Source organism: Carcharhinus amblyrhynchos, chromosome 1, assembly GCF_965287045.1.
Source record: "Carcharhinus amblyrhynchos chromosome 1, sCarAmb.v2.hapA, whole genome shotgun sequence".
Taxonomy (NCBI): Eukaryota; Metazoa; Chordata; class Chondrichthyes; order Carcharhiniformes; family Carcharhinidae; genus Carcharhinus; species Carcharhinus amblyrhynchos.
The window spans coordinates 116,931,552-116,958,372 of NC_137324.1; the positions used below are offsets into that span (position 1 = coordinate 116,931,552).

General features: G+C 42.8%; 1 protein-coding gene across 1 annotated transcript in view; it reads left to right on the forward strand.

Moving 5' to 3' along the window:
• The window catches only part of prss12 (serine protease 12), a 130,830-nt gene extending 105,700 nt beyond the window's left edge, over window positions 1-25,130 (forward strand). The window contains exons 11-13 of the mRNA XM_080199217.1: window positions 1,473-1,595; window positions 14,926-15,206; window positions 23,938-25,130. Coding sequence (XP_080055343.1) covers window positions 1,473-1,595; window positions 14,926-15,206; window positions 23,938-24,245 — 712 coding nt within the window. The 3' untranslated portion in view covers window positions 24,246-25,130. The remainder of the gene's footprint in view (window positions 1-1,472; window positions 1,596-14,925; window positions 15,207-23,937) is intronic.
• The last annotated feature ends 1,691 nt before the right edge of the window (window positions 25,131-26,821 follow it).

Genomic DNA, 26,821 nt, shown 5'->3' on the forward strand with positions numbered 1-26,821 from the left:
ATGTAAAATAATGTAAGATAACATTACTGTCGGAGTGTGTTAACTTGCTAATCACAATGTATGCACAAATTGTTGCTCTGTTGTCTTAGTAAATGGGTTGATAAAGCATACATGTTAAGTAGTTATACAAAGGTCTACACAATACTTGAGAGAATTAATACACAATGCAAAGATCCCTGCTAAAGCTTGTTGGTATAATTTGATCTGATATTGAAAAGGTTACCTGTACCATCTGAGTATTGAGCAAAACAATTTTTACATATTTGATGAATAATAATATGGTCAGAATAACTATCATTGTATATGGTCAGTTTGAATTTAATTCCCTAAAAAGATTCTGCTGATGTTATGCATGCCATCAATCGTATTTTCATGACACAAGTGGGAGATCACAGTGTCCTGGAGACAATGGAAAAATCAAAGAGAGTTTTGCTCTTGATGCATATTCTATGATAACCTCTGGACAGTCAGCTATGATCAAGTGTGTACAAAAGTAGATGTTGCTCTGCTGCCCTTCATGAATGAATAATCAGGCATCCAGTAGCACAGAACACTGCCTTGTGTGATTGTGTTTTTTTGCTTTTGGAGGCAAGTCTGCCACCAATGGGTCAATATAAGTGGTTGTCACTGAATTCCAGAGGTAACATTTTGTTCCCTGGACAGGCAACATTTCAAGTGAAGCTATGGAGGACAGCAATGCTGTTTAAACACTATAGGTCTTTATGGAATTGCTGCCAATATTGAGAACTCTCTTGAACTCTTTGGTTCAAGCTCCATTCCAGAGACTTGAGCACAGTATCTAAACTGACAGTGTGAGGGGGTACTTCACTGTGAGAAGTGCAAACGTTTGGATGATGTATTAAACGGAGGACTTGCCTGCTCTCTAAGGCGGGTGTGAAGGATCTCATAGAATTATTTTAACAAAAAGCAGATGAGTTTTCCCCTGACCAAAATTTATTTATCAATCAACATCACTAAAAATCAGATTATCTGGTTATCTGCTGTTTGCTGTGTGGAAATTGGCTGCCCTGTTTCTTGTATTACAACAGCAATGACACTTTAGAAGTGCTTTCGTGACTGCGCAGCACTTTAGGACATTTGTGGTCATTAAAGCTGCAATAGTTTTTTTTAATGCTTAGAATCCACGTGGGGAACAATTGGAGAGCTGACAACCTCAGCACTTTGTGAAATGCTTCTGCAATGTAAATGGCTCGAGAGTTGAAAAGTAATACCCCATATAATAGGTACTATTGTATTCAACTCTTCGGTTTAGTAGGTAAGGAAAATAAACTTTTAGCCTTAGCCATTAAAACAGCAACAGGCAAGTGCTCACAACACATCTGCCAGGTCAAGATTTTCTGCTGGTCTGCACGTCAAGATCCATCTGAAAGCTCCTTAATTGTATTTGTTAGGCCTCTGATAATGTGCACTGAATAATGTCTTTTTAATGTTTGGCTTCCTGCCTTACACAGGGGCGGGTGGCCTTGGCAGGCAGCCATCCGGCTGAGAGCATCCCACGGAGAGGGGAGATTACTGTGCGGTGCCACTCTCATTGGCAGCTGCTGGGTCCTCACTGCAGCTCACTGCTTTAAAAGGTCAGTCCTTTAATTGGAATAATTTAATTAACATAATTAAAAGGAGATAATGATCCTTCTCCCTGGAGGATGATACCGTATTCTAGAGCAGTTTCACTGCAGTTGGTTTCTAATGGCTCGATGCAGTTTATATTTAAACGGTTAATTTTTGCAGGTGTTAGCCTACAATTCTGTCAGAAACCTCAGGATTAATGGAGTCTTTATTTAAAGGAACAGATAGTCTGAAGTCATTTTCTTTTTGTTTCACACCTTCTCAGAAAGTTTTTGCTATGATTTTTTTTTAGCTGAAATGGGATTTTTGTAATATACCTAGGCACTGATGGATATGCCTTCTTAATTAATTAAAAACAATTACAATAAAGACAAAAATAAGACAATTTACACTGTGGCTGGGTGCTTCAATTGTATGACTCTGATCTGGGAACTTAACCTGACTCATCAATGAAAGGAACAACTCCATGGTTTCACTTTGAAAGTTTAAAGTTTGATTTTCTTTTAAGTTCAAAATGTATTTGTTAGTGTCACAGGTAGGTTAATATTAACATTTGAGTCTTTCTTCACAGACAACTGCTGCTACCATATCTTTTCTCTTTGGTTCCAATAAGTTTGAAATAATCACACTTTTAAACTCAAACTGTTGGAGCTTCCTTTCTGTAAGAAATGTTGTAAGAGATACAACTCTCCATGAAGCTAGTGGACTGAATGCGCTGTCATTCAGCAGTTGACTGCAGTGTATAATAATTGTGGCACAATGGATATACATTCTCAGGACAATTAATTCCAGTTCTTTACAAATAATATCATTCAAGGTGGCAGGATAGGTTGGGAGAATGGTTATTGAAGTATACAGCATTTTAGGCTTCTTTAACAGTAGCATACAGTCCATCCATAAAAGCATCAGTTATAATTAAACTTTTATAGGACACTGTTTCAGTTCAGTTGGAGTATTGCATCTATTTCTGGGCACTGCATTTTAGGAGTGATGTAAAGGAATTAGAGAGAGTGCAGAAAAAAAAATCACAAGAATGGTTCTAGGGATGAGGAACTTCAGTTGTTGATAGATTGGAGATATTGGGACTGTTTTCAACAGGGAAGGTTGAAAGGAGGTCTGATCGAAGTATGCAAAATCATGAAGACTCTGGACAGAGTAGACAAGGCAAAAAGGGTCCAATTGATGGACAAGCTGAGAACAAGAGGGCACAAATTCAAAAGGCAAAAGATGTCATGGCAACATAAGGAAAAGCATTTTCACAGTGAGTGTTGGGATCTGGTGGAGGCAGATTCAATTGGAGCATTCAAGTGGGAGTTGAATTGTTATCCAAATAGGAAAAATATGTAAGGCTTCGGGGAGAGGTTGGGGAGTGGCTCCAGGTAAATTGCTCCTACAAAAAGCCAGCAGGGATATGATGCGCTGAATGGCCTCCTTCTGTGCTTTAACAGTTCTGTGATACAATGATATAACAGATCGGCACGATGGCACAGTGCTTAGCACTGCTGCCTCAGCGCCAGGGACCCAGGTTCAATTCCAGCCTCGGGTCATTCTCTGTGTGGAGTTTGCACTTCTTCCCTGTGTCTGTGTGGATTTCCTCCAGGTGCTCAGGTTTCCTCCCACAGTCCAAAGATGTGCGGGTTAGGTTGATTGGCCATGCTAAATTGATTCTCATGTCAGGGGGATTAGCAGAGTAAATGTGTGGGGTTGTGGGAATAGGGCCAGGGTGGGATTGTCATCAAGTTGGGCTGAATGGCCTCCTCGTGTATTATAGGGATTCTATGATTCTGTCTACTTCTGGGCATTCTTCTCCTTTGCACCATGTGCTCCCAATGAGATGAGGGTCGGATGGCTGAAATATAGCCAGGGTCTGAATTATGTAATCATTTCCCCGACTTTCAAATTTAAGTCCACTGTCATCTATCTATTGCATGGGTTTCACTAACTCACCGGTAACTCTTAAAATGGTGTGAGGCCAATGAAGGCCATGTATGTCATTGAAAGACTTTTAACTCTGTGCATCCTTTTCTTCTGGATTATGGAGCAAGGGTGGATGTGAGGTGGGAGAGGTGGTTAAAATCATTGGCGTGATTGATGTCAGCTTGGTCCATAGGAGAAGCAAGTAGTAGTTGTAGGTCTCTGAATATTCTTCTGTCTTCTAATTATTTTTCTTTAATACCATCCTCTTATTTCTCTCCAGTTCAGCAAAAGGCATAATATTTCTATATAAATATTTTAATTTTTTTGGAGACTGCACAGTAAAGTGTAAAATAACTCACATTATGCAAATGTATATCCACATATTGTAGGTAACATATGCTTTATGCATTATGGAGCTTGGGCTGAAGCAGTTGAGATCAGATTCCATTTTACAAACTGCAATGTAAAACAATCATTGTGTACACAGCACACATATGGCAAAACAATCGAGGAATTCTTCATTTAAGTTATGCTGTGCTGTAAAAAAAATGACAGTGCTGCTTTGAATTCAGGACAGGAGAGGTCCCTGATGGAGTTCCTTCTCTGAGTGATCTTGCTGGAGGCAGTGTCTGTGTGACATTTGCTACCCATCTGGCAACAGTGTGTTGCTAATTAAGATCAATTATGTCTCCACTTGGTGACGATGCCAGGATCTTTCAGTCAGCAAACAGGCCCCCAAGCTCAGGCCTAAAACAGCAATTGTCCAGATGCAGCATCCCGAGGGCAGGCCAAGGGTCCAGTGAGATCTCCGTTAGTTCCTCTCTGCCCCCTTCCCCAAGGACCCAGGGTTGCCAGAGGGCCATAGTTGCAGAATCAGGAGATCCTATAGATGCGTACCCCCTCCACAATGATAACCTGTCAACTATAGCAACTTTTTTTTGACACCTTTATAGTTTCTTCAGAGAACATCTCCATCTTGAAGTATCCTGCTTTGGGCACCCGCCATTGGGGTTCGTGGCTGGGCATCGCTGTGGACCCTCATGCTTCTCTGCGCCATCATCCTTAACTGAATGGGGATCAGGGAGGTGATTTTTTTTCTAAATTCGGCTGCCTCTGGAAGATCAATATCGATGCCCCTCTACAGTTAGTATTGGGTTTGTGAGCCCGACTTGAACCCTGCGTTGGGTTCTGCACAACCTCAGCAATGTCCGTCACACTGATTCTGTGGGAATTTTTCAGCTCTGCTATGATGGGGAAGAGCCTTGGCTGCTGGGACCACCTAGCAAATGGTCATGAGTGATGTGTACTTGGACGCCTGATTCAATCTTGTTGGAGGCAAGTCTTCACTCTGAACGCAGTTCGATAAAAATGACATTTCACTTATAATTTGCTGTCTATTTTGTTATTATTATTTAGTAAAGATGGCTTTAAAATAAATTACACTTCTCCTCCTCCCTCCTATAGAATATTTCTTGTCTCTCTGGTTTCTGGTTTTCTTCACCAAAGAAATCCTTTCCTGACCGTAATCAATGTTGTGTAAAGATGGAGATGCATTTCTTCCTGCAAATAATGTTAGTAAAAATTTTGGTATATATTCTCTCAGTTTTTACCCTAGAATAATGGGATAAGTTGCACCCCAAGCATGGTGCTCAATTGACCTAACTTTGCTTTCCTCTCTTTGGACCCCATGGATCAACCATGATCCTGTTGAACGATCTCACAGTCTGAGGATTCAGGGTAGACCATTTCGGATGGAGATAAGGAGACATTTCTTCACCTGAAGAGAGGTGACCCTGTGGAATTCATTACCACAGGAAATAATTGATACCAAAACATTGAATTTATTCAAGAGGCGGCTAGATATGGCACTTGAGTGAATGGGATCAAAGGTTATGGGGAGAAAGCAGGATTAAGCTATTGAGTTGGATGATCAGCCACAATTGTAATGAATGGTGAGCAGGCTCAAAATGGCCTCCTCCTGCTCCTATCTTCTATGTTTCTATGTTTTTATGAATGTTGGAACAGGCTTAATGTACTGAATGCCCTACTCTTATTCCTAGGTTCCATTCCTGAAATCGATTTTGTCTTCTCTCAGTTCTGGTCTCCCTATTTGCTGGCTGAGTTCAGTGACATGTGTAAGAAATTGAAGGGCTAATGTGTGTAGCTCACTCTGTATCTGACTGTGCTAATGTGGTCACATGCTGTGCCACCAGGCTGTCTAATGGAGTGGATTTCAAAAACAAATTAGGTTCAATTACCAGAGTTAGAGGAAGTATACAGTAATTTAAACACTTGTAAATATATCAACACAAAATGACAATCTCTGAATATTTACTCACAATTCCAAGATTATTACTCAGCTTATCCACATACTGGCTCCATCATCAGACTATCACGAGTTACCATATCCTGGATTTTACTTTCCCTCAGCCCAAAATATTATGGTCCCACTGAAGTAAATGGCCATTTAAATGGCTTGTCACATTCACTAGGGATGATGTGTGGCGAAAGGGGGAACTATGGCAGCTTTACCTTAACCTTACTGATGTGGTCCCAACCACAGCCTGTTCACCTCTCCATTCAGGGTACTCTGCAGCCAGTGACATACTTGATCCTGGCTGCAGGGAGGCAAAATATCATCCTGGAGTCACGTCTGCAGCCACAGAAACACCTTGCCTGTTCTCACAACTATCAAATCACCTATTTCTTTCATCATCATTTCTTTGTATCCTTCTATACAGCTTAACCAACCATAGTGTCATGAACTTGACTCTAGCTGCACTTCCCAGAGGAACTGTCACTTTCAAAGCCAGTCAGAATTGAATACTGGTTGGAGAGTGAGATTTGCTTAGAGGACTCTTGAACCATCTGCCTATTTCTTCCTGATGGCCTGATAGTCACTATGCTCTCTGTCTCCCTGGATACTGTTAAGCTATGAGGTGACAGGAACATGCTGTCCACAAAGCTCTGAACCTTACAGATTTACCACAATGAGGCCAGCTGTTGTTCACGTTCCAAAGCCAGGAGTACAAGCTGCTGCAGCTGATAACACCTCCTGCACATACGCCAGAGAGACAGTGGGTGAAATTTTACAACCTCATCTCTCCCGATTTGTGGCAGGAAAATGTCATAAAATTGGGTGTGATGTGACTAGCAGAAATGGTGCCCAGTTTTGTACCATTCTCATTTTATTAAAAAAAAATTTGGTGCAAATGGATGCCAATCCAAAACGGGTGAAACAACAATTTGCATTTTTTGCATTCATCACAATATCATTAACGACCTTCACTCATAATCGTCCCAGCCCCACTTTCCGTAACCACCTCACTCGCTGCAACAGCATCAGTCAGAAAAACACCTCCTCTATAGAAGTCAGATTCAAGCACTGGAGCAGTGAAGGTGAGCAAGGAGGTCAGTCTCCATGTTCAAACTGCTCTGTGCTGCTCAGAGAGGATTGTTTTGTGGTGAACATGTTGCATTTTGGGTCGGAGACGGGGCTGAAAGTGTGTGGAGCGGGGAATGAGGGGCTGTTGTTGCTCATGCGGTCCAACATCAGGCTCTCAGCATGGACCCGGCTCAAAGTGCTGACCTCAGGTCTTTGTGAGTGCCCAGGAACTCTCAGACACCTTCGAGAGAGAGTCAGAGAGATATGTCTTGCTTATTTCAGAATCAGGCAGTAACTGTTTATTTTAACATGAAAGTGAAACTGTGTTCTTCCCTGCAAATTTAGCTCCTCCAATTAAGAACATAAGAAATAGGAGTAGGCCATCTAGCCCTTCAAGCCTGCCCCGCCATTCAATATGATCATGGCTGATCTGTCGTGGCTCAGTTCCACATTCCCACCCTCTCCCCATAACCCCTAATCCCCTCTCTTATCAAAAACCCATCAACCCGCGTCTTAAAAATATTTAACGAGGTAGCCTCCACCATTTCAACGGGCAGAGAATTCCAGAGATTCACCACCCTTTGAGTGAAGAAGTTCCTCCTCAACTCCGTTCTAAACCGCCCCCCCTTTATCTTGAGGCTGTGCCCCCTAGTCCTACTGTCCTCTCTGAGCGGGAAGAGTCTCTCCACCTCTATCCTATCCATCCCATTCATCATCTTATACGTCTCAATGAGATCTCCCCTCATTCTTCTAAACTCTAACGAGTACAAGCCTAGTTTATTCAGCCTCTCCTCATAGCTCAACCCCCTCAACTCCAGCATCAGCCTAGTAAACCTCCTCTGCACTCCCTCCAAGGCCAAAATATCCTTGCGTAAGTACGGCGCCCAAAACTGCACACAGTACTCCAGCTGCGGCCTCACCAATGCCCTATACAGCCGCAGCAAGACCTCCCTACTTTTATATTCAATCCCCCTCGCTATGAAGGCCAGCATCCCATTCGCCTTCCTGACCACCTGCTGCACCTGCAAGCTGGGTTTTTGCGACTCATGCACAAGGACCCCGAGGTCCCTCTGCACCGTCGCCTGCTGCAGTTTTTCGCCACGTAAGTAATAATCCTTCCTACCATTATTCCTACCAAAGTGGACCACCTCGCACTTGCCAACATTAAATTCCATTTGCCAGTTCCTGGCCTATTCGCCCAGCCTATCTAGTTCCTTCTGTAGACTCTCCACACCCTCTGCACAATTTGCCGTTCCACCAATCTTGGTGTCATCAGCAAATTTCGACACCGTACACTCGGTTCCCTCTTCCAGATCATCTATATAAATGGTAAATAGCTGAGGCCCCAGCACTGACCCCTGGGGCACTACACTAGTCACATTCCGCCAATCCGAATAGCACCCCTTGACTCCCACTCTCTGCCTCCTATTTGACAACCAATCCTCTATCCACGCTAACACCCTACCCCCAACTCCATGTCCCCTGACCTTCTGCAATAACCTCTTGTGAGGTACCTTGTCAAACGCCTTCTGAAAATCAAGAAAGACCACATCCACCGGCTCTCCTCTATCCACCGCCCTAGACACATCCTCATAGAATTCCAGTAAATTTGTCAGACACGACTTCCCTTTAATGAAACTGTGCTGCGTCTGCTCAATCAAGCAATTCCCCTCAAGATGCCTCGCTATTTCCTCCTTGATGACGGATTCTAACATTTTACCTACAACAGACGTTAAACTAACCGGCCTATAATTCCCCGCCTTTTGCCTGGCACCCTTCTTAAACAACGGCATAACATTAGCCGTTTTCCAATCTTCCGGCACTTCCCCGGAATCCAGCGACGTCTGGAAAATAACCACCAAGGCATCCACTATCACCTCCGCTATTTCTTTCAGAACCCTCGGATGCATTCCATCCGGTCCTGGCGACTTGTCCACAATCAGCCCCTCCAGTCTGTCGAGCACCACCTCTCTAGTAACAGTAATGTCATTAAGACCCTCCATTCCTACCACCTTTCCATCACTAACACCCGGCAAATTATTCACGTCCTCCTCCGTGAAGACAGAAACAAAAAAGTTATTCAAGACCTTAGCCATATCCCCATCCCCTACCACTAAGTCCGCCTTCTCATCCTCTAAGGGACCAACGTTCACCCTAGCCAGCCTCTTCCTTTTTATATATTTATAAAAACTCTTGCTATCCTTTTTTATATTAAGCGCTAGCCCAGCTTCATAGTTTCTCCTACCCTTCTTTATCAACTTCTTTGTCAATCTTTGTTGACATTTAAACCTCTCCCAATCCTCTTCTCGCCCACTACTCTTAGCTACTCTAAACGCCTTCGCTTTTAATTTAACATTTTCCTTCACCTCCTTCGTTATCCACGGCTTATTACCGCTCCTCCTACGGTCCTTTTTGACCATCGGAATAAATTTCTGCTGAGCACCAAGAAAGATCTCCTTAAAGATCCTCCACTGCTCCTCAGCAGATCTACCTTCCAACGTGCTCCCCCAGTCCACATTCGCCAATTCTTCTCTCATCCTACCGTACTCCCCTCTGTTCAAACAAAGGACGCGTGTCCGGGAACCCACTTTCTCCTCCTCCATCTGCACCAGAAACTCCACCATACAATGATCACTCTCCCCAAGAGGATCCTTCACCGCAAGGTCCCTAATTCTACCCGCCTCATTACATAGCGCCAGATCCAAGATAGCTCGCTCCCTCGTCGGCTCCAACACACACTGTTCGAGGAAACTATCCCGGCAGCATTTCAAGAACTCCTCCTCGAGCCCACCGTGTCCAACATGGGTCGACCAATCAATATGTAGATTGAAATCCCCCATAACTATGGCCGTCCCATTCCTGCACGCCGCACTTATTTGCGAGTTAACAGCCCGCACATGACTCAATTCCTGTCAATTAATCTAATCAAAATTCTACTCTGAAACCCCAGAAGAAACTTAAGTAGACACAAATGCATTAGCTCAGCTCAAAACAAATGCTCCAGGTATTTATCCTGCTCTTTCAGCTACCAATTTAAAATATTTCTTAGACAAATTGGCACCCTGCAAAACAGAGCTGAATTTTAAACATTTCCCTTCCAAGAGACATGTTGTAATCATATTTCCTAAAGCCACAGTATCATCACAATATACTTGAGGATTTAATTATTAAAAATCTCACCTAGACTGGATAACAAAACAGATGTTAATTCGATTTTCAGCCCTGGTTATTTTATGTAAAGACATTGTGGTCTCAAATTTACTAAGTGTCCTGTCTTCTGACCATCTGTTAGATTGGCCTGTTGATATACACACCAGATAACAAAGCAAGTTTATTTTTATAACATGGAAAAGTTGCAGACAATGTTTTCTTTTAAGTATTCAACTTGCAGCTATGAAAGAGTCATTGATATATTCTGATAAATGTACTGATATTTTAAGGTACATGTCATTCTTATTTAGTGAAAGGCTTTGTTAGCCTTTTAAATCTTTTAGTAATGATTTCAAATTGAATAATAATTCAAGATGAGAATCCTTCTTTTGATGTTGAAGGGAAATGATTGTTTGATTATTTTGTGGCCTTGGATTTGCTCCGAGCTAATTTTTATCTGACAGTGTCCTAAATTCATTCAATAACTCCGCTCACAAAGTGCTTTGAACTAGCATATTTAGAAAAAGATAAAACCATTTTCAAACTGTGATATTTCATGTTTTCTCCCCTATACTCAATGTCTGAATTGGCTAACGCAAAAATGGTTTGAGTGTCAAAGTGAATAGATATTGGGCAACTTTTACATATACTTCTGCTAAAATTGAGACTTGAAATTGCACTGTGCAATATTAGTAATAAAATAAATGCATTTAAGTGCAAATAATTTTTTTATATGCTATTTTAACAATGTTAGGTGCTCATTTCAAAAAAATGATCATCCCAAATTTTGATGCTGTGTGAGAATTCTAAATCATTCCCTGCACAGCACGGTAACACTGTTCCCTCACAGCACCAGGGACCTGGGTTCGATTCCCAGCTTAGGTCACCGTCTGTGCGGAGTCTGCATGTTCTCCCTGTGTCTGCGTGGGTTTCATCCGGGGCTCCAGTTTCTTCCCACAGTCCAGCTGGTTAGGTGCATTGGCCATGCTAAATTCTCCCTCAGTACACCCGAACTGTCACCAAGTGTAGTGACTAAGAGATTTTCACAGTAACTTCATTGCAGTGTTTATGTAAGCCTACTTATGACTAATAAATGAATGAACTTACTGTGATGCTCACCCCTGAAGTAGAAAAAAGTATTCTACTTAGCTCTCAAAATTTTTCAGAAAGAAGAAACATGACCATCATTGACCTAGAGAGGAAGATTTATTTAGTTTACCAGTTAAAACAAAATCATAAACATATTCTTTTTACAAATGTACAAAATTCTGACAGGGCTGGACAGACTACATGTTCTATCTGTCTGGGGGGCTCTAGAACAAAGGTCACATCCCAATATACAGGATAGGCCATTTAGTACTGGGATCAGGAGAAATTTTTTCACTCAGAAAGTGGTGAATCTGTGGAATTCTCTGCCACAGAAGGCTGCAGAGGCCATACCGCAGAATATATTTAAGAATGACGTAGATAGCTTCCCAAACACTAAAGGCGTCGAGGGGTATGGGAGAGAATGGTGGCACAGTGATGAGCACTGCTGCCTCACAGCACCAGGGACCCGGGCTCGATTCCTGGTTTGGGTCACTGTCTGTGTGGAGTTTGCATGTTCTCCCTGTGTCTGCGTGGGTTTCCTCCAGATGCTCCGGTTTCCTCCCAAACTCCAAAAATGTGTGGGTTAGGTTGATTTGCCATGCTAAATTGGCCCTTACTGGCAGGGGGATAGTAGGGTAATTAAATAGTGTTATAGAGATAAGGCCAGGGTGGATTGTGGTCGGTGCAGACTTGATGGGCCGAATGGCCTCCTTCTGAACTGTGGGGATAAAAAGAAAGAAAAAAGAGATCAGGAGTATGGCATTGATATAACTGATAGGCCATGATTATGTTGAATTAAGGGGCAGGTGCAAGGGGCAGAAAGGCCTATGCATCTCCTATTTTCTGTGATTATAAGCTTATGATTATAAGCTTATGATTTCACAATAAACAATTAAAAGGAAGCATCTTCCTCTCGAATCGCTGCATGTGTCATTAAACGCTTAAAACACTCAACAGGCCAGGCAGCAACTTTGCCTAGAGCAGAGTAGGTTTAAAGTTCAGGTCTGATGAAAGGTTACCACTCAAAACATGTAATCCCAATCTCCTTTGCTCTGGAGATGGTGCCTGCGCTGCTAAGTGCCTCCAGCATTTTCCAACCTGCAGATTTACAAATTTCCATTATCTGTGTTGTAAATAAGTTGCGCTATGGAATGCAAGGGTGAAACACCACAGCCATGACTCTCCACACAGGGACTGGCATTTCCCTGTCCTGCCCATGGAACACTTGGCGAACCAGCAGAAAAATCGACTGACTTTTGGCAGGACTGGAAAATCCAGCCAGAGAGTTTCAAATCCTAATGATGCTGCGTGGGAATCTCAGTCTGTTCCCCGCATGGAGGAAATCAAATCAGAGTGCCATTTTGGCACTCATTCTTTCAGCTGGGTTAATTGTGCGTCAAAGGGAGATTTCCAGTGTGAACAAGAAAATAAATACGATGACAACTATGAGAATAGAAAGTCAGTTTAGCAAAAACAAATCTCCTGAAAATGTGGGAAAATTGTCAAGTTTAGCCTGGGAACCTTCTTGTGACTGGAAATAAAGTTCAAGTCCTGTTCACGACTTCACCTTTTCCCAAATTAGCTTGATCCTTTGTGGGGATGAAACAGGCCTCCCTAATTCTTCCGTTGTTAAGGGAAGTTCAAGTGGAGTTCAGTGTTCCACTGCAGATGATTGGATGTGAAGACTTTCTTGCTCTGTTCACGAAGGCATGTAAACTCGTCGGTTCCAACATATCCCTCCATGATGAGCTCAGTGCATTCTACGCCCGTTTTGAGCAAGAGGTCAGCGAGAGCATGCCTGCCACCCTGGAAGCCTCAGATGAAACTGTATCTGAGGTCACCATTGCAGATGTCAGAGCAGCTTTCTTGAAGGTCAACCCACAAAAAGTGACTGCCCAGATGACACTCATTTCCTGTGCAGATCAGCTGGCGGAGGTATTCGCAGACATTTACATAAAAAACAAACTTTACAATAAACTGTAGTCCTGATCTGCTTCAAGAGGGCAACTATCATCCCAGTACCAAAGAAAAGCCAAGCAGCATGCCTTAATGACTGTCAACTGGTGGCTCTGACGTCCATCATTCTGAAGTGCTTTGAAAGGCCAGTCAAGGCAAGAATCAATTCCAGCCTCTGGACTACCTGGATTCACTGCAGTTTGCCTACTGCCACAACAGATGCCATCTCCCTGGCCCTGCACTCAACCCTGGATAACCTAGAATGCAAAGACACCTAGGTCAGACTCCGATTTATCCACTCAACAACATTATTCATATGAAACTGATCTTCAAACTCCATGGCCTGGGTGTAGGCTCCTCCTTCTACGACTGGATCCTGAAATTCCTAATCCTCAGACCATAGGATAGGCAACAACACCATATCCACGATCATCCACTACGCCGGAGCCCCACAAGGTCCCCTACTCCACTCCTTATACACCTACGGCCAAATTCCCTTCCAACTCAATTTTCAAGTTTGCTGATGACACCATCATAGTAGGTCAGATCTCAAACAACAATGAGGCAGAGTACAAGAATTCGATAGAGAATTTAATGAATTGGTGCGACAACAATAATCTCTCCCTCAATGTCAACAAAACGAAGGAGATAGTCAACAACTTCAGGAAATGTAAGGAAGAACATGCCCCAGTCTACGTCAATGAAGATAAAGTAGAAACCATTGAGAGCTTCAGGTTTTCAAGATCACCAACAAGCTGTTCTGGTCCCTCCGTGCCAACAGTATAATTAAGAAAGCCCACCAAACCTCTACTTTCTCAGAGGACAAAGAAAATTTGACATGTCAGCTGCAACTCTCACCAATTTTTTACAGATGCACCATAGAAAGCATTCTTTCTGGTTGTTTGACAGCTTGGTATGGCTCCTGCTCTACCCAAGATCGCAAGAAACTACAAAAGGCATGAATGTAGCCCAATCCATTATGCAAACCCATCTATTGACTCAATCTACACTTCCCGCTACCTCAGTAAAGCAGCCACCATAATCAAGGACCCCACACACACACCCCGGATTCTTCTCTCTTCCACCTTTTTCTGCTGGGAAAGTGTTACAAAAGTTTGAGGTCACATTCCAACTGACTCAACAACAGCTTCTTCTCTGCTGCTGTCAGACTTTTGAATGGACCTACCTTGCATTAATTTGATCTTTCTCTACACACCAGCTGTGATTGTAACACTACATTCTGCACTCTCTCATTTCTATGAACAGTATGTTTTGCCTGTATAGTGTGCAAGAAACAATACTTTTCACTGTATACTAATACAATACTTTTTACTGTATACTAATACATGTGACAATAATAAATCAAATCAAATCAAATCAAATCAAATCATTCAGCTGATGGATGGAACTCTTGGTTTCTCTCAACAGTGATATTCCATAAGTGCCCTTATCCTAATAAAAAAAAATAGGTCTATGATTTTGCTGTCAAAATAACAGAGCTGGATGTAGAGCTGCTGCATGAACATTGGTCTCCTGTGACATAAAGCACCAAATAGGAAAGCATCTTCAGGGAGTAATGTTGTCAAAGCTTTCAATTTATTAGAGTCATTCATTGTGGTATGATTGGGTTTCATAGTCAATTGACCTTTTCTTGTTGCATGTTTTTAAAAAAAATCTTTCTCCTATAATGATTCAGTAACTTTCCTCAATCTTTGCAATTAAAGAAATATATACTTTTAACTTTGTGAATGCCAAATTAGTGTCATTCAATAAACTGGAGTGCATCCATGATGGGCATTCTATTAACTGTAACTTCCTTCTTAACACTCTCTCTTTGACAGGTATGGCAACAACACGAAAAATTACGTCGTGCGTGTTGGCGATTACCACACATTAGTATCTGAGGAATATGAGGAAAGCTTTGAAGTGAAGAGGATTATTATTCACAAGGGCTACAGGCCTGATGCTAATGATTACGACATTGCGTTGGTAAACTTCGAAGGACAGCAGGAACATTGCGTCAAATTCAATGCCCACGTCCTGCCAGTATGTCTGCCACACAGAAGGGAGCGCATACAAAGAAGAGGCTCGAACTGCTACATCACTGGATGGGGTGACACAGGTAACAATGAGTATTGTGCACCATTATACCAATCTGCAACTATGAAGGGTAACTGTAACCATGAAGATCTGAATTCAGGTAACTCAAGGGTTTGGTTCGGTGCCACTGGTCAAACCTGATGTTCAGAAGCACAGAATATTTATTTACTTGTTTAACAAATGGTGATGGTATTTTTATGAGTGTGTTATTAGCCAAGTGTTTAACACTCAGGAATATCATCAAATTAAACTGGAGATATAAAGAGCTGGGAACCCTGCCTACCACCAGCAGATATCAGAGATCTAGGTGAATGCAGCTGAAGTAATTCCAAAGATTGGCAACCAGCAGTTAGTGTAGTGTTAATGATTTATTTACAAGCAAACAAGTACAGATATTTTTATGATGTTAATTCATCGACCTCTAGGATCTACTCTGGTTGCCCATGCTCTGCACAGCAATCACCACTTGTTCTCCATTGGGCAATCAGATCACATGACCCTCCTGATGTACATCCCTTAAAGGCACAAGCTACCCATGATTTTCCAGCCATTTGGTAGAAAATCGTGGCAACGATGCACCAAGAATTTCTGAAATGTGCCTTCAGCAGGCAAGGTTTTTGACTAATAGAACACATTTGTACAAATATCCCCAGTCCAGCATTACTATTATATAGTAACTTCGTATTCACATGAATTTACTAGTTTGACAGCTTGGTCCAGAAGTTTGATCATGTTGCATTTGTTTTTCAGTTAAACAATGTACACTGAAAGGGTCTGATATAGTGAGCGCATGCTCATTCTGTGATGGGCATACATTGCACACCATACTGGTTAGAAAACCCTGAAGTTATCCAAGGCTTGAACCAGACATTAGGACATTGCCTATGCAGATTGAGATTCTAATTTCCATGTCAGTTTCATTACCGAACTTGATTGGTCTCTGTTTTCTGGCACAGAACAGCCAATCTCACAGTCCTTAAAGAATTTCTGGAGGCTGGCACCAGAAAGATAAATAAAAATAAAAGTATTTTACTTACCTGAATGTGGAGCCAGAAAGAGAACACCCTTTCTAGACAAGGGTCGTGGGTGGAGGGGGGACTCAATTGTAAAATGGTGGCTCGGTCTCATTGGGCCGAAGGGCCTGTTTCCCGGGCTGTTTTGTTCCTTGTTCATTCATATTGCATATTGGAGAATGAGGGACATGTGATGTCACTTCCTGTGAATATATGAATACATTAATTAAACCAGTAAGCTAATGAGAATTAATATAAATACAGAACCATTCAGGTTCCACATTAAAATTGCAAGATACTGGTGGCCACTGCTTGCATGCTTCTGATCCCTTTCCCACGTAGAGACAGAGTTGAACGATCATCATTCTCAATTTAAGCGGATTAACACTGTTAAATTAGTGAACAAAGAAATTAGTCATTTTCTAACAGCCTAGTTTCAAGGCATTGCCTAAAAATGAATAATGAGCTTGGCCTTAGAGCCATTTTGACCATGTGACTGTAATAACAGATATTTTCTTCAAATTTTCAGAGATTTAAATTCAAACAGTTAGTGAATTACCATGGATACACTGTCATTTCATTATTTTTATGATGACATTATTGAGCTAATAAGCTGCATAGTGTAGCTATATATGGTTACTTTTTTTTTACTTGGATGTGAAACAGATATTATGGTTTATAATACCATGTATTATTCAGATTAGCTTTCTCATTTCTTCTTCTGTGCTTGAAGCAACAACTTTTTATGTCTTTCATTGATGATGCTATCACTGAGCTCAGTCAAGTTGATATGTATTATTGTCCTTGTTCTCCAAGACCCCTCGCATAAATCTATCTAGGAAGTAACGTTTTGCAAACAGGAAGCACACGCAGATGTACCAACCCTAAGTATCTACAGATGGCACATCTTGACCTCAGTCATTAAGTGCATCCATCCACCTCTGGCCTCCGCCATTAGCCCACTAGAAGCTGCAGAATTAGGGGGAAGTTACAGAATTTTCATGGCTTCAGGGTGTCTGGGGACCAACTAGGGTAGCCTGCCCATCAAAGACATTAAAATGTTGCGATCTGGAAACCTGCTGCCATTCCAGTGGAACCCCACCACAACCTCTGATCAATTCTGTCAGAGTCACCAGAGACCAGACTCAGACCCTAGTACAGTGAATCCTGACCAAGCAAAGAAATGTGATGATTGGCTTGCCAGGAGACAAGGTTTCTACCCATCTCAAACAAGCATAGAAAAGGGTGAGAACTCTCAACTTTGGAGCTCCTACTTTCCAGCTCTATTTAGGGTCATGGTACTTGGCCAGTGCTGATATTCCTGATTGTAGGGAGTGTATTGGATGACTAGCCAGTATAGGTATGGTCAAGATACCATTATTTAAATGATGAGAGAACTCTACAATAGAGACATCTGGGTGTCATGGTACATGATGTGGTGATGCCGGTGTTGGACTGGGGTAAACAAGTAAGAAGTCTCACAACACCAGGTTAAAGTTCAATGTTGGACCTTAACCTGGTGTTGTGAGACTTCTTACTGTGTCCTGGTACATGCAGCACAAAAGGTTGGTCTGCAGGTACAGCAAGTAATTAGAAAGTCAATTGGAATTTTGGCATTTATTGCACAGGGAACCATAGAACCACAGCATCCCTACAGTGCAGACAGAGGCCATTGGGCCCATTGAGACTCAACTCTCTAAAAGAGCATCCCATCCAGGCCCTCCCCTCCACCCTGAACCGATAACTCCGCACATTTACCATGCTAATCTACTTAACCTACACATTTTTGAACACTAAGGGGCAATTTAGCATGGCCCATCCACCTAACCTGCATGTCTTTGGACTTGGGAGGAAACTCACACAGTCACGGGAAAGACATGAAAACTCCACACAGGCAGTCACCCAAGGCTGAAATCGAATCTGGATCCCCAGTACTGTGAGACAACAGTCTACCCTCTGTGCCATCCCAAGCAAGCATAAAAGTAGGGAAGTGTTGCTGCCACTGGAATGGACCTCAGTGAGACCACATTTGGTGTACTATATGCAGTTTTGGTCTCCTTATTTGAGAAAGAATTGCATTCAAAGCAGTTGAGAGATGGTTCATTGAACTAATTCCTGGGATGAAGGGATTAGCTGATGAAGAAAAGCTTGAGCAGGTTGGACTATATCCATTAGAGTTCAGAAAATTGAGAGGTGTTCTTAATGAAACACAAGATCCTGAGGGGTCTTGACAGGATGGATGCTGAGACGATGTTTCCCTTGTGTCTGGAACTAGGGGACACAGTTTAAAAATTAGGGGTCACCCATTTAAAATTGAGTTGAGGAGAATGAGAGGGTCATTTGTCTGTGATATTTTCTTTCCAACAGATACACTATATTTGGGGGCTGAGTTAGCTAGATTGAAGAAAAGATAGAAGATTAAAGAACCAATTGATTTTTTTTTATTAAGAAGGTCATGGGAAGAATACTACACCCTTTCCAGCCGTGAGTCTTTGTTGGACATTGCAATTTTTTTGACGGTCTGGGTGCCCCAGCTGGTCTCCAGGCGCCCTGAAGCCATGAAACTTCTATAAATTCCCCTTAATTCTGCAGATTCTAGTGGGGTAATAGACAGGTCAGAGGTGGCTGCACCTAAGCACTTAGATCAAGATCTGTCATCGGTAATACTTAAGATCGATACATCTGCATGTGCTTCCTGTTTGCAAAACATTGCTTCCTGTTAATTTGATTACATCCCTGTGAGGTAGATTGGGATTTATTTATATATAACAGCACAAATATAATTAAAGATAAATAAAAGTTGTTGTTGGGGGAATGCAGTGGGAGTCATGGATTTCAGATGGGAAATGTGAACGCAAGAGTAATTTCCTTCATGAATTTATCAACAGGCCCTCTTTTAAATGCTTTCAACAGGTTTCCCACCCGGCGACCAGTTAGATTGTGAGGCGGAGCCAGATACTAAGGGGAAATTCATGCATTGCAGGGGGAATTGAACATCTTGGTGGATGGAGTCAGTCAATGATAGTGTGAAGTTGAGCTTGTTGGGTCTGGAGAAAATATTCCATCTCCCCCTCAGCCACAAGCAATGCATTTCCTTCATACAATTAACTTTCCTTCCTTCTTTTACACCTGCCTCATTTCCTGAGGTCCAGGATTTTTGCATCAGTGTGTTCATTATAAAACGTCATTAAACAAGAGGCATGGTAGTCTCTGTTCAATCTTTTAGAGATTAATCTGTTTCCTGTGGGTGGATTAGTTGTCCACACTCCAGGGACGATTCTCCCAAAAGTGGTGAATTAGTGGGAAAACTGTTCCAGATCCCAACTGTTTTCTCAGTTCAGTTTCTCACCTGAATCTCCGCACTCTGTGCGCTGAAGAGGTCCCAGTCATGAATCTCGTTAAAAACCCAGTGGGGGCATCCCTATCTACGCCAGAGTCTGACAGTTCTGGAGCTCTGTGCATGCACAGTGGCCCCAAACTGTCAAACTCCCATTTGTTGGCCAGCCCGGGACCCCTGCAATGCTGCCTCTCTGGCCTCCCACAATTCCCAGCCAGCCCTAACCTCCACCGTCCCGGACTGTCCTGATGCCCAGGCCTCAGTAGTGGCGATCCTCCCAGCCCTCAGCAGACCACCCAGAACAGTCCCAATGCAGACTGGCAGCGGGAACCCCCACCCGTACCTAGACCCTGCCCACAATAGGCTCCCACCCCCTTGGAACTGCCTGATGCCCAATGGGCAGTGGCAAGATACCCTCTGGACATTGGCACTTTGCACCTTGGGCAGTGCCAGGGGCACAAGCTGGCAGCACAAGAGTGCCCATACCCAGGGGACAGCCCTCCTCTCTGCCTGACCTCAGCTCATGCTCTTAAACCCAGGTTCGAATCCCACCAAGGGAGCTGGTGGAATTTGAATTCAATAGAAAAATCTGGAATTAAAAGTCTAATGATGACCATGGAATCATTGTCAATTGTCATTTAAAAAAAAATCTACTTTCTGTAGAGAAGGAAAACTGCCACCCTTACCCGGTCTGACTTATATGTGATTGCAGACCCACAACAATGTGGTTGATTCTTAAATAAAAATGCCCTCTGAAATGGCCTAGCAAGCCACTCAGTTCAAGGCCAATTGAGAATGGCCAACAAATGTCCACATCCCATGAAAGAATAAAAAAACGAAGGCAGAGGGCGGAATTTTCCTGTCCCATCCACCACGGAAATCATAGTAGGCAGGACATGGACCATGCAAAGGTCTGTTGACAATAAGAAGTCTCACATTAACATTGCAATGAAGTTACTGTGAAAATCCTCCAGCCTTGGGGCGAGTGCAGCCAGAAAATCCCACCCAGAAGGTCTGACTATAAAAATGTACATTGGGTTATATCTGATATGGTCTGGTCCAGGTATCCCGGGGAGAGGGAAAGGTAGGCCCACCACTATTTAGTTGGCCTCTTCAAAGAACCAGCACAGGCACAAAGGGCCAAATAGCCTCTTTTGACTCTGCACGATTATCTGCCTATGTAAGCAAAAAAAACACACACTAACCTGATTGTTTAATAATTACATTTCTGTTGTGCTTCACTGCCGCTGTAATGGTTAATCACAGACAATCAATAAGGTATAGTTAGATGGATGATGTGAGTAGATTTTGTCTTGAAGCTCTTATTCTTTCTTAGCTATGCAGAGGTGAGCACCTGACTGCTTATCAGAGATGTTGGTATTGTAATTGCACTGTTCATCAAACTGCAGCTGCTTCAGCCACTAATTTCCTTGAGATTCATTCTGAGCTTGACAGGGCAATACTGAATCGAAATCTGTAAACCTCTCCATTCATGGAAACTGGTTTAACACCTCTTCGATGATAAAAGCTGAATGTACATTTCAGGATCTGAAATGGTACATTAAATAAATCCATGGGAGGAGCAGGTTGTCACATTAATTTAGGAAATTTTTAAAATCATTTTCCAGAATCAAAGAACTATCTGACACTTATGAGCAAAGGTTTTTCAAAACTGATGTATATGTTCGCAGTAAGCACCACCCTCATTCAAACTCTCACACCACTTGTATAATGGAGCCATTTGAAAACTAAATGTTCAGACCTTAACATTCCCTGCCTCCCAATCCATGAGTCGGGAGGTGCAGATGAGGAATTTAATGGACAAAAATCAAGGGGAGCATAAATTGCATCTGGATTTGAGTTCTTGAGATCTATTCCCATTGTCTGCAACTATGCACAGGAAGTACCAAACAGAATCCCAGTTTGCATTTCCCACCTATAAGAGTAGAGCAGTGAAAGCAAGGGGTTCATTTGAGTTTAGAATTTGACCATGGAATTGTTGCCCTTGACTGGAATGTGGGGAAATTGGATTGGGGGACCTACAGCCACATATTGGTGAGCGTGTAGTTTCTTTTTAAGATATATTTTTATATTTGTTTCATTTGATGTCTCTTACTCCTTCCAGGGGAAGCCATATTTCAGTCACAAGCACATTTCTATGACTGTCAGGGATATATTTGTTTGTATGGTGGCACAATGGTTAGCACTGTTGCCTCACAGCGCCAGGGATCAGGGTTTGATTCCCAGCTTGGGTTGCTGTCTGTGTGGAGTTTGCACTTTCTCCCCATGTCTGCATGGGTTTCCTTTGGGTGCTCCAGTCTCCTCCCACTGTCCAAAGATGTGCAGGTTAGAATGATTGGCCATGCTAAACTGCCCCCTAGTGTCCTGGGATGCAGAGATTAGAGGGATTAGTGGGATAAATATGTGGGGTTGTCATTGCAGACTTGATGGGCTGAATGGCATCAATCTGCACCGTATGGTTCTATGATGAGATGATAGTGCAACGAAAGACCAAATTGATTTCATTTGAATGTGAGGTATTCTTATGCCAGTAACAAGCTTGTACTAACTTCAAAGAGAAAATCCTGCCAATTATCCTTGAACATTAACTCAATTGAAACTAAACTATTGGAAATGTACAAAATACCCTTAACACACAAACTTGCAGATCTTTCTGCTGAAGCCTGAGGTCTGCTGAGGATCATATCTTCAGTTATTATTCAAGGCCAGACATGGTATTGTCTTTTTTCTCCCCTGACTGTTCTTTCTCTCAGTCTTACACATAGTTCTCATTGTTACTTCTATCCCTTGGCTCATTCTGACACGTGTTTCTTTTCTCTCTTTTGCTTCTTCTGTTACCATTTCAGTTGCCCTTCTCTTCTACAGAACATATTATCCAATGATCTTGCCCACAATGACACTGGATGTCACCATTCTTTTATACTATCATCTCATTTTATTCTTCGTGCACAGAACTATCCTCGTTCCTTCCACACTGCAAACTGGCTTAAATGGAAAGAAATAGTATTCAAATAGACACATATATAAAGTATACAGATATATAAAATATAAACACATATGTGTTGGGCCGGGCTTTCCGGTCAATGTTGTTGCTGAGCACATTGCGCTGCCCCTGAAATATTGATTATTTAATCGATAAATTCATTAAAAGCACAATCAAATCTATCCTTAGAATCAATATCACACTGAGAGGCACTATGATAACTCTTAATGAACGTAGCTTGCTCAGTGTTTGAGGTCCGACCTGACCCTTATCCGATTTTTCAGCCGTATCTTCCGATCCCAGCTGAAGCATTAAAGGGCCAGTGCAGCCTCTCCAGGAGATTGTTAGGCATAAGAAGAGATGGGAAATGGGAGGAAATGCCCCTTTTCAGGACGGTAGATGTTGGGAACGATTCTCCCCCAAAAATTCTATCGGTCAAATTTGCATAAAAGCTGGAGTAAATTCGGCTGTTTTTTTTTCAGCAGGAGTTTCAAAATGAATCTCCCACGCTCTGTGCACTGCAGATGCCTCAGCATGAATCGCACTGAAAATCAGGGGTGGGGCCTATTCCTGCTGAAGAGACTAGCAGCAGAGTGCTGAGCAGGGCCACTGTGCATGTGGCAATCTGTTAGTGCCAAAATCAGCACTTGCGCAATGGCCCTGCCTCCTGATCGCTGACCAGCCTTGCGACTCCCCCATCGCTGGCCGTGGGATCTCCTACACCCCTCCCTGCAGTTCCAAAACCCTCCCTGGCAAACTCACCCCTCTCCAGGGTGCTGACTCCCTGCTACCTCGACAGCCAGGCCCAACCGCTGACCTCCTCTCTGTCACTCAGCCTGAGTGAAACAGGATCCCCCCACCCCCAACGATTGCTCCCTCATGGCCCCAACCCATCAGGCCCCACCCCCTTGGTACTGCCTGATGCCCAGTGGGCAGTGTCAGTGTGCCCACACTGGCATTGCAAAGGTGCCAATGCCCAGAGGGCACCTCACTGCCCAACGCTTGACTCTCTAGAAGGCCTCAGTAGCCCCCCCTTCAGTCATTTAAAGTATTTTAGAAGTCCATGGTCACACAGCCCAGTTGTAACAACACTGTCAACTGTAATCAGAGGTCATTCACCATTGGAAATATATACAACACAAAAACAGAAAATGCTGGAAAATCTTAGTAGGTCTGACAGCATCTGTGGAGGGAGAATAGAGCCAAAGTCTGGATGACCATTTATCGGAACTGAAAAATATATACTTTTTTTGCTTACAAATCAATGTTATAAACATTACATTTGGTAGCTTGAGTGTTTCATTGTTGCTTACTTCAGAGCAAAGTCTGGAGTTTTCATTAAAATGCTGGATGCAGGAATGGTATACATGAGCAGTTATCATTTTCTCTCTCTCTGTAGGGAGAGCCTATTCGAAGACACTGCAGCAAGCTGCCATCCCATTGCTTCCAAGAAGGCATTGTGAGGAACGCTACAAGCAGAGGTTCACAGGAAGGATGCTCTGTGCTGGAAACTTACTGGACCACAAAAGAGTAGACAGTTGCCAAGGAGATAGTGGTGGACCACTGATGTGTGAGAGAGCAGGAGGACACTGGGTCATATTTGGGGTGACCTCCTGGGGACATGGCTGCGGTGTAAAGGGCACCCCAGGTGTCTACACCAAAGTTTCCTCCTTTATGCCTTGGATCAACCGCGTGACTAAACTGTAGGCAGCTGAAGACATGCCAGCAGATTGGTGCTGGCTGCTGAATAAGCACATACTGGAGTCATCCAAATTCAAGTTGCAACCAGTTTGTTGCAATGCCAAGAGCACTTCCAGAATTCAAGGATAAACGCGGAAGAAGATCAGCCCCAATATGGTGCTGTTATAATTAGAGTACAGCGACAAATGAATTGCCAATCAAAGGGCTGTTGGGCAGACTCTGCACACCAACTGTTTCAAATATATTACACAATATCAAATGTATAGAATTGTTTGTTTTCCGCCTCATCTGGTGGACTGTATTTTTCTGAACTGGGAACGCGTTGTGAGAAATAATGGTGCTTATTTATTTCTACTTTTTATTTTGTATTCTTTGCCACCCAATAGTGCCCCACTGTGGAAAGAAAACTGCAGACCATCTGAGGGACTTCACATTGCGCTCAGTCTAATGTCTGCCCAGGTTAGCTTCAGAAGTACACAGAGTGACTGGATTCTGTGCAATAAAGAGAAACCTGCCTTGCCTGCATTCACCATTGCACTACGAGGAGCATTAATTAATAAACATGGGACCTTTGGCTTCTGACAAGGACCCATTCTTTCAGGTTAGCACATGCATTGGTGAGGTTTATGACAGTGTCATTGCTCCAATTAATGCTGACAGTATTTATATCTGAAATAACTGAGAAAATTGCACTACCTTCTAACATGGGATTTTATTATTTTGTTCAATTTAACAAAGAGCCCACAAGTCTCAGGAAGGACAAATAGCCAGGAACTAGCATGAACCAGAATGTTCAGTCAAATAGTTACCGGCCCTGAGATTTTGTTGATTACTTGAAAAGTTGTATAAACTTGTTTCTGAATTGCTTGGCATTAAAAATAAGATATTGCTTAGTGGTCAAATGCAAGCTATAAATAAAGATGCTTTGTCCAACTTTAATGGTTTTAACTGTGCAGTGAATTGTGTAAGAAGATGCCTACAAGTATCAGACACAAATGCTAAGATAAATGCTAAAAACTGTGGATGCTGGAATCTGAAACAAAAACAGAGAATGCTGGAGAAACACAGCAGGTCTGACAGCATCTGTGGAGAGAGAATAGAGGCAGAGTTTCGAGTATGGATGAGGATCAGGCAGGCGAGGAATGTTGGTTCTATTCAATTCAATAGAAAGTGTCTATTGGGTTACTCCCAATCTGCACTACGAGGGTTCAAGAATGGAAAATCCTGCACAACCAGTCTGTACAAATTGGGTAAGGCACCATCATGGTTAATTATGAAGTTTAAAGATTGCAGGTTCATATCACAATATGGCTGGTCGTGAAAACGAAGTTGAATAAATGACATTGATTACTGCTGAGTTGCCTCGAAAGTCCAGTTGGTTTGCTAATGAATGTGTGGGTAGGAGCTGCACAATTGCATCATGACAGTGGCACTGTGGGGTGGTACAGTGGTTAGCATTGCTGCCTCACAGCGCCAGGGACATGGGATTGATTCCCATCTTGGGTCAGTGTCTGTGCAGAGTTTGCACATTCTACCTGTGTGGGTTTCCACTGAGTGCTCCGGTTTTCTCCCCCCACTCCAAAGATGTGCGCGTTAGGTTGATTGGCCATGCTAAGTTACCCCTTAGTGTCAGGAGGTAAGTTGGGTTAATAATAGGGTTAATGGGATAGGGGCTAGGTAAATTGTGGTTGGTGCAGACTCGATGGGTCGAATGACCTCCTTCTGCACTGGAGGAATTCTATATTTCTACTGCTTCTCCAGGATCTGCAGGACAGATTGCAAAGTATTCCCAGCATAGAAATTGCCCATTCAATTTCCTCACTTACCTCCCTTACTCACCCAACCCCATCACTAAAAACTTCTATCCACATTTAGCTTCCCCTTAAATGAATCTATGCTGTTCACTTCAACCACTTCTTTGTTTAATAACATTTACCATTTAGTGATAGTCAATAAATACGCTGTAGCAACCACTTAATAATCTGGCAAGCTCCGAGTCTGCTCCACTCTTTGGGATCTAATTTCACGGTTGGAACCTCATTTACAAAGGTAGGGAAAGACATTCAGCATTTGTTACAGTAATTGGATTGTAAAGAGACAAGCAGAGACTGCTGAAGATACGCAATTCCGTCTAGTGAAATCACTGCTTGATAAGGTTTCACTTGATCAGGAGGACGGAAGCTTTGGCCAATCCTATTTCATTTGGAGCTGTGTTGCTCACTGTGCTACTTGTGAAGAGTGTAGGCTCAAATATGCAATTGCGATTTGTTGAACAACATTCTCCACCGTGGCACAATGGTTAGCATTGCTGCCTCACAGAATCCAGGTTCGATTCCCGGCTTGGGTCACTGTCTGTGTGGAGTTTGCATGGGTTTCCTCCGAGTGTTCTGGTTTCCTCTCACAGTCTGAAAAATGAGTAGTTAGGTGCATTGGCTAGGCTAAATTCTCCCTCAGTGTACCCGAACAGACACCAGAGTGTGGCGATTAGGGGATTTTCACAGTAACTTCCTTGTTGTGTTGATGTAAGCCTACTTGTAACACCAATAAATAAAAACTCTAAACTAAAGGGAGGAGGTAGGTAG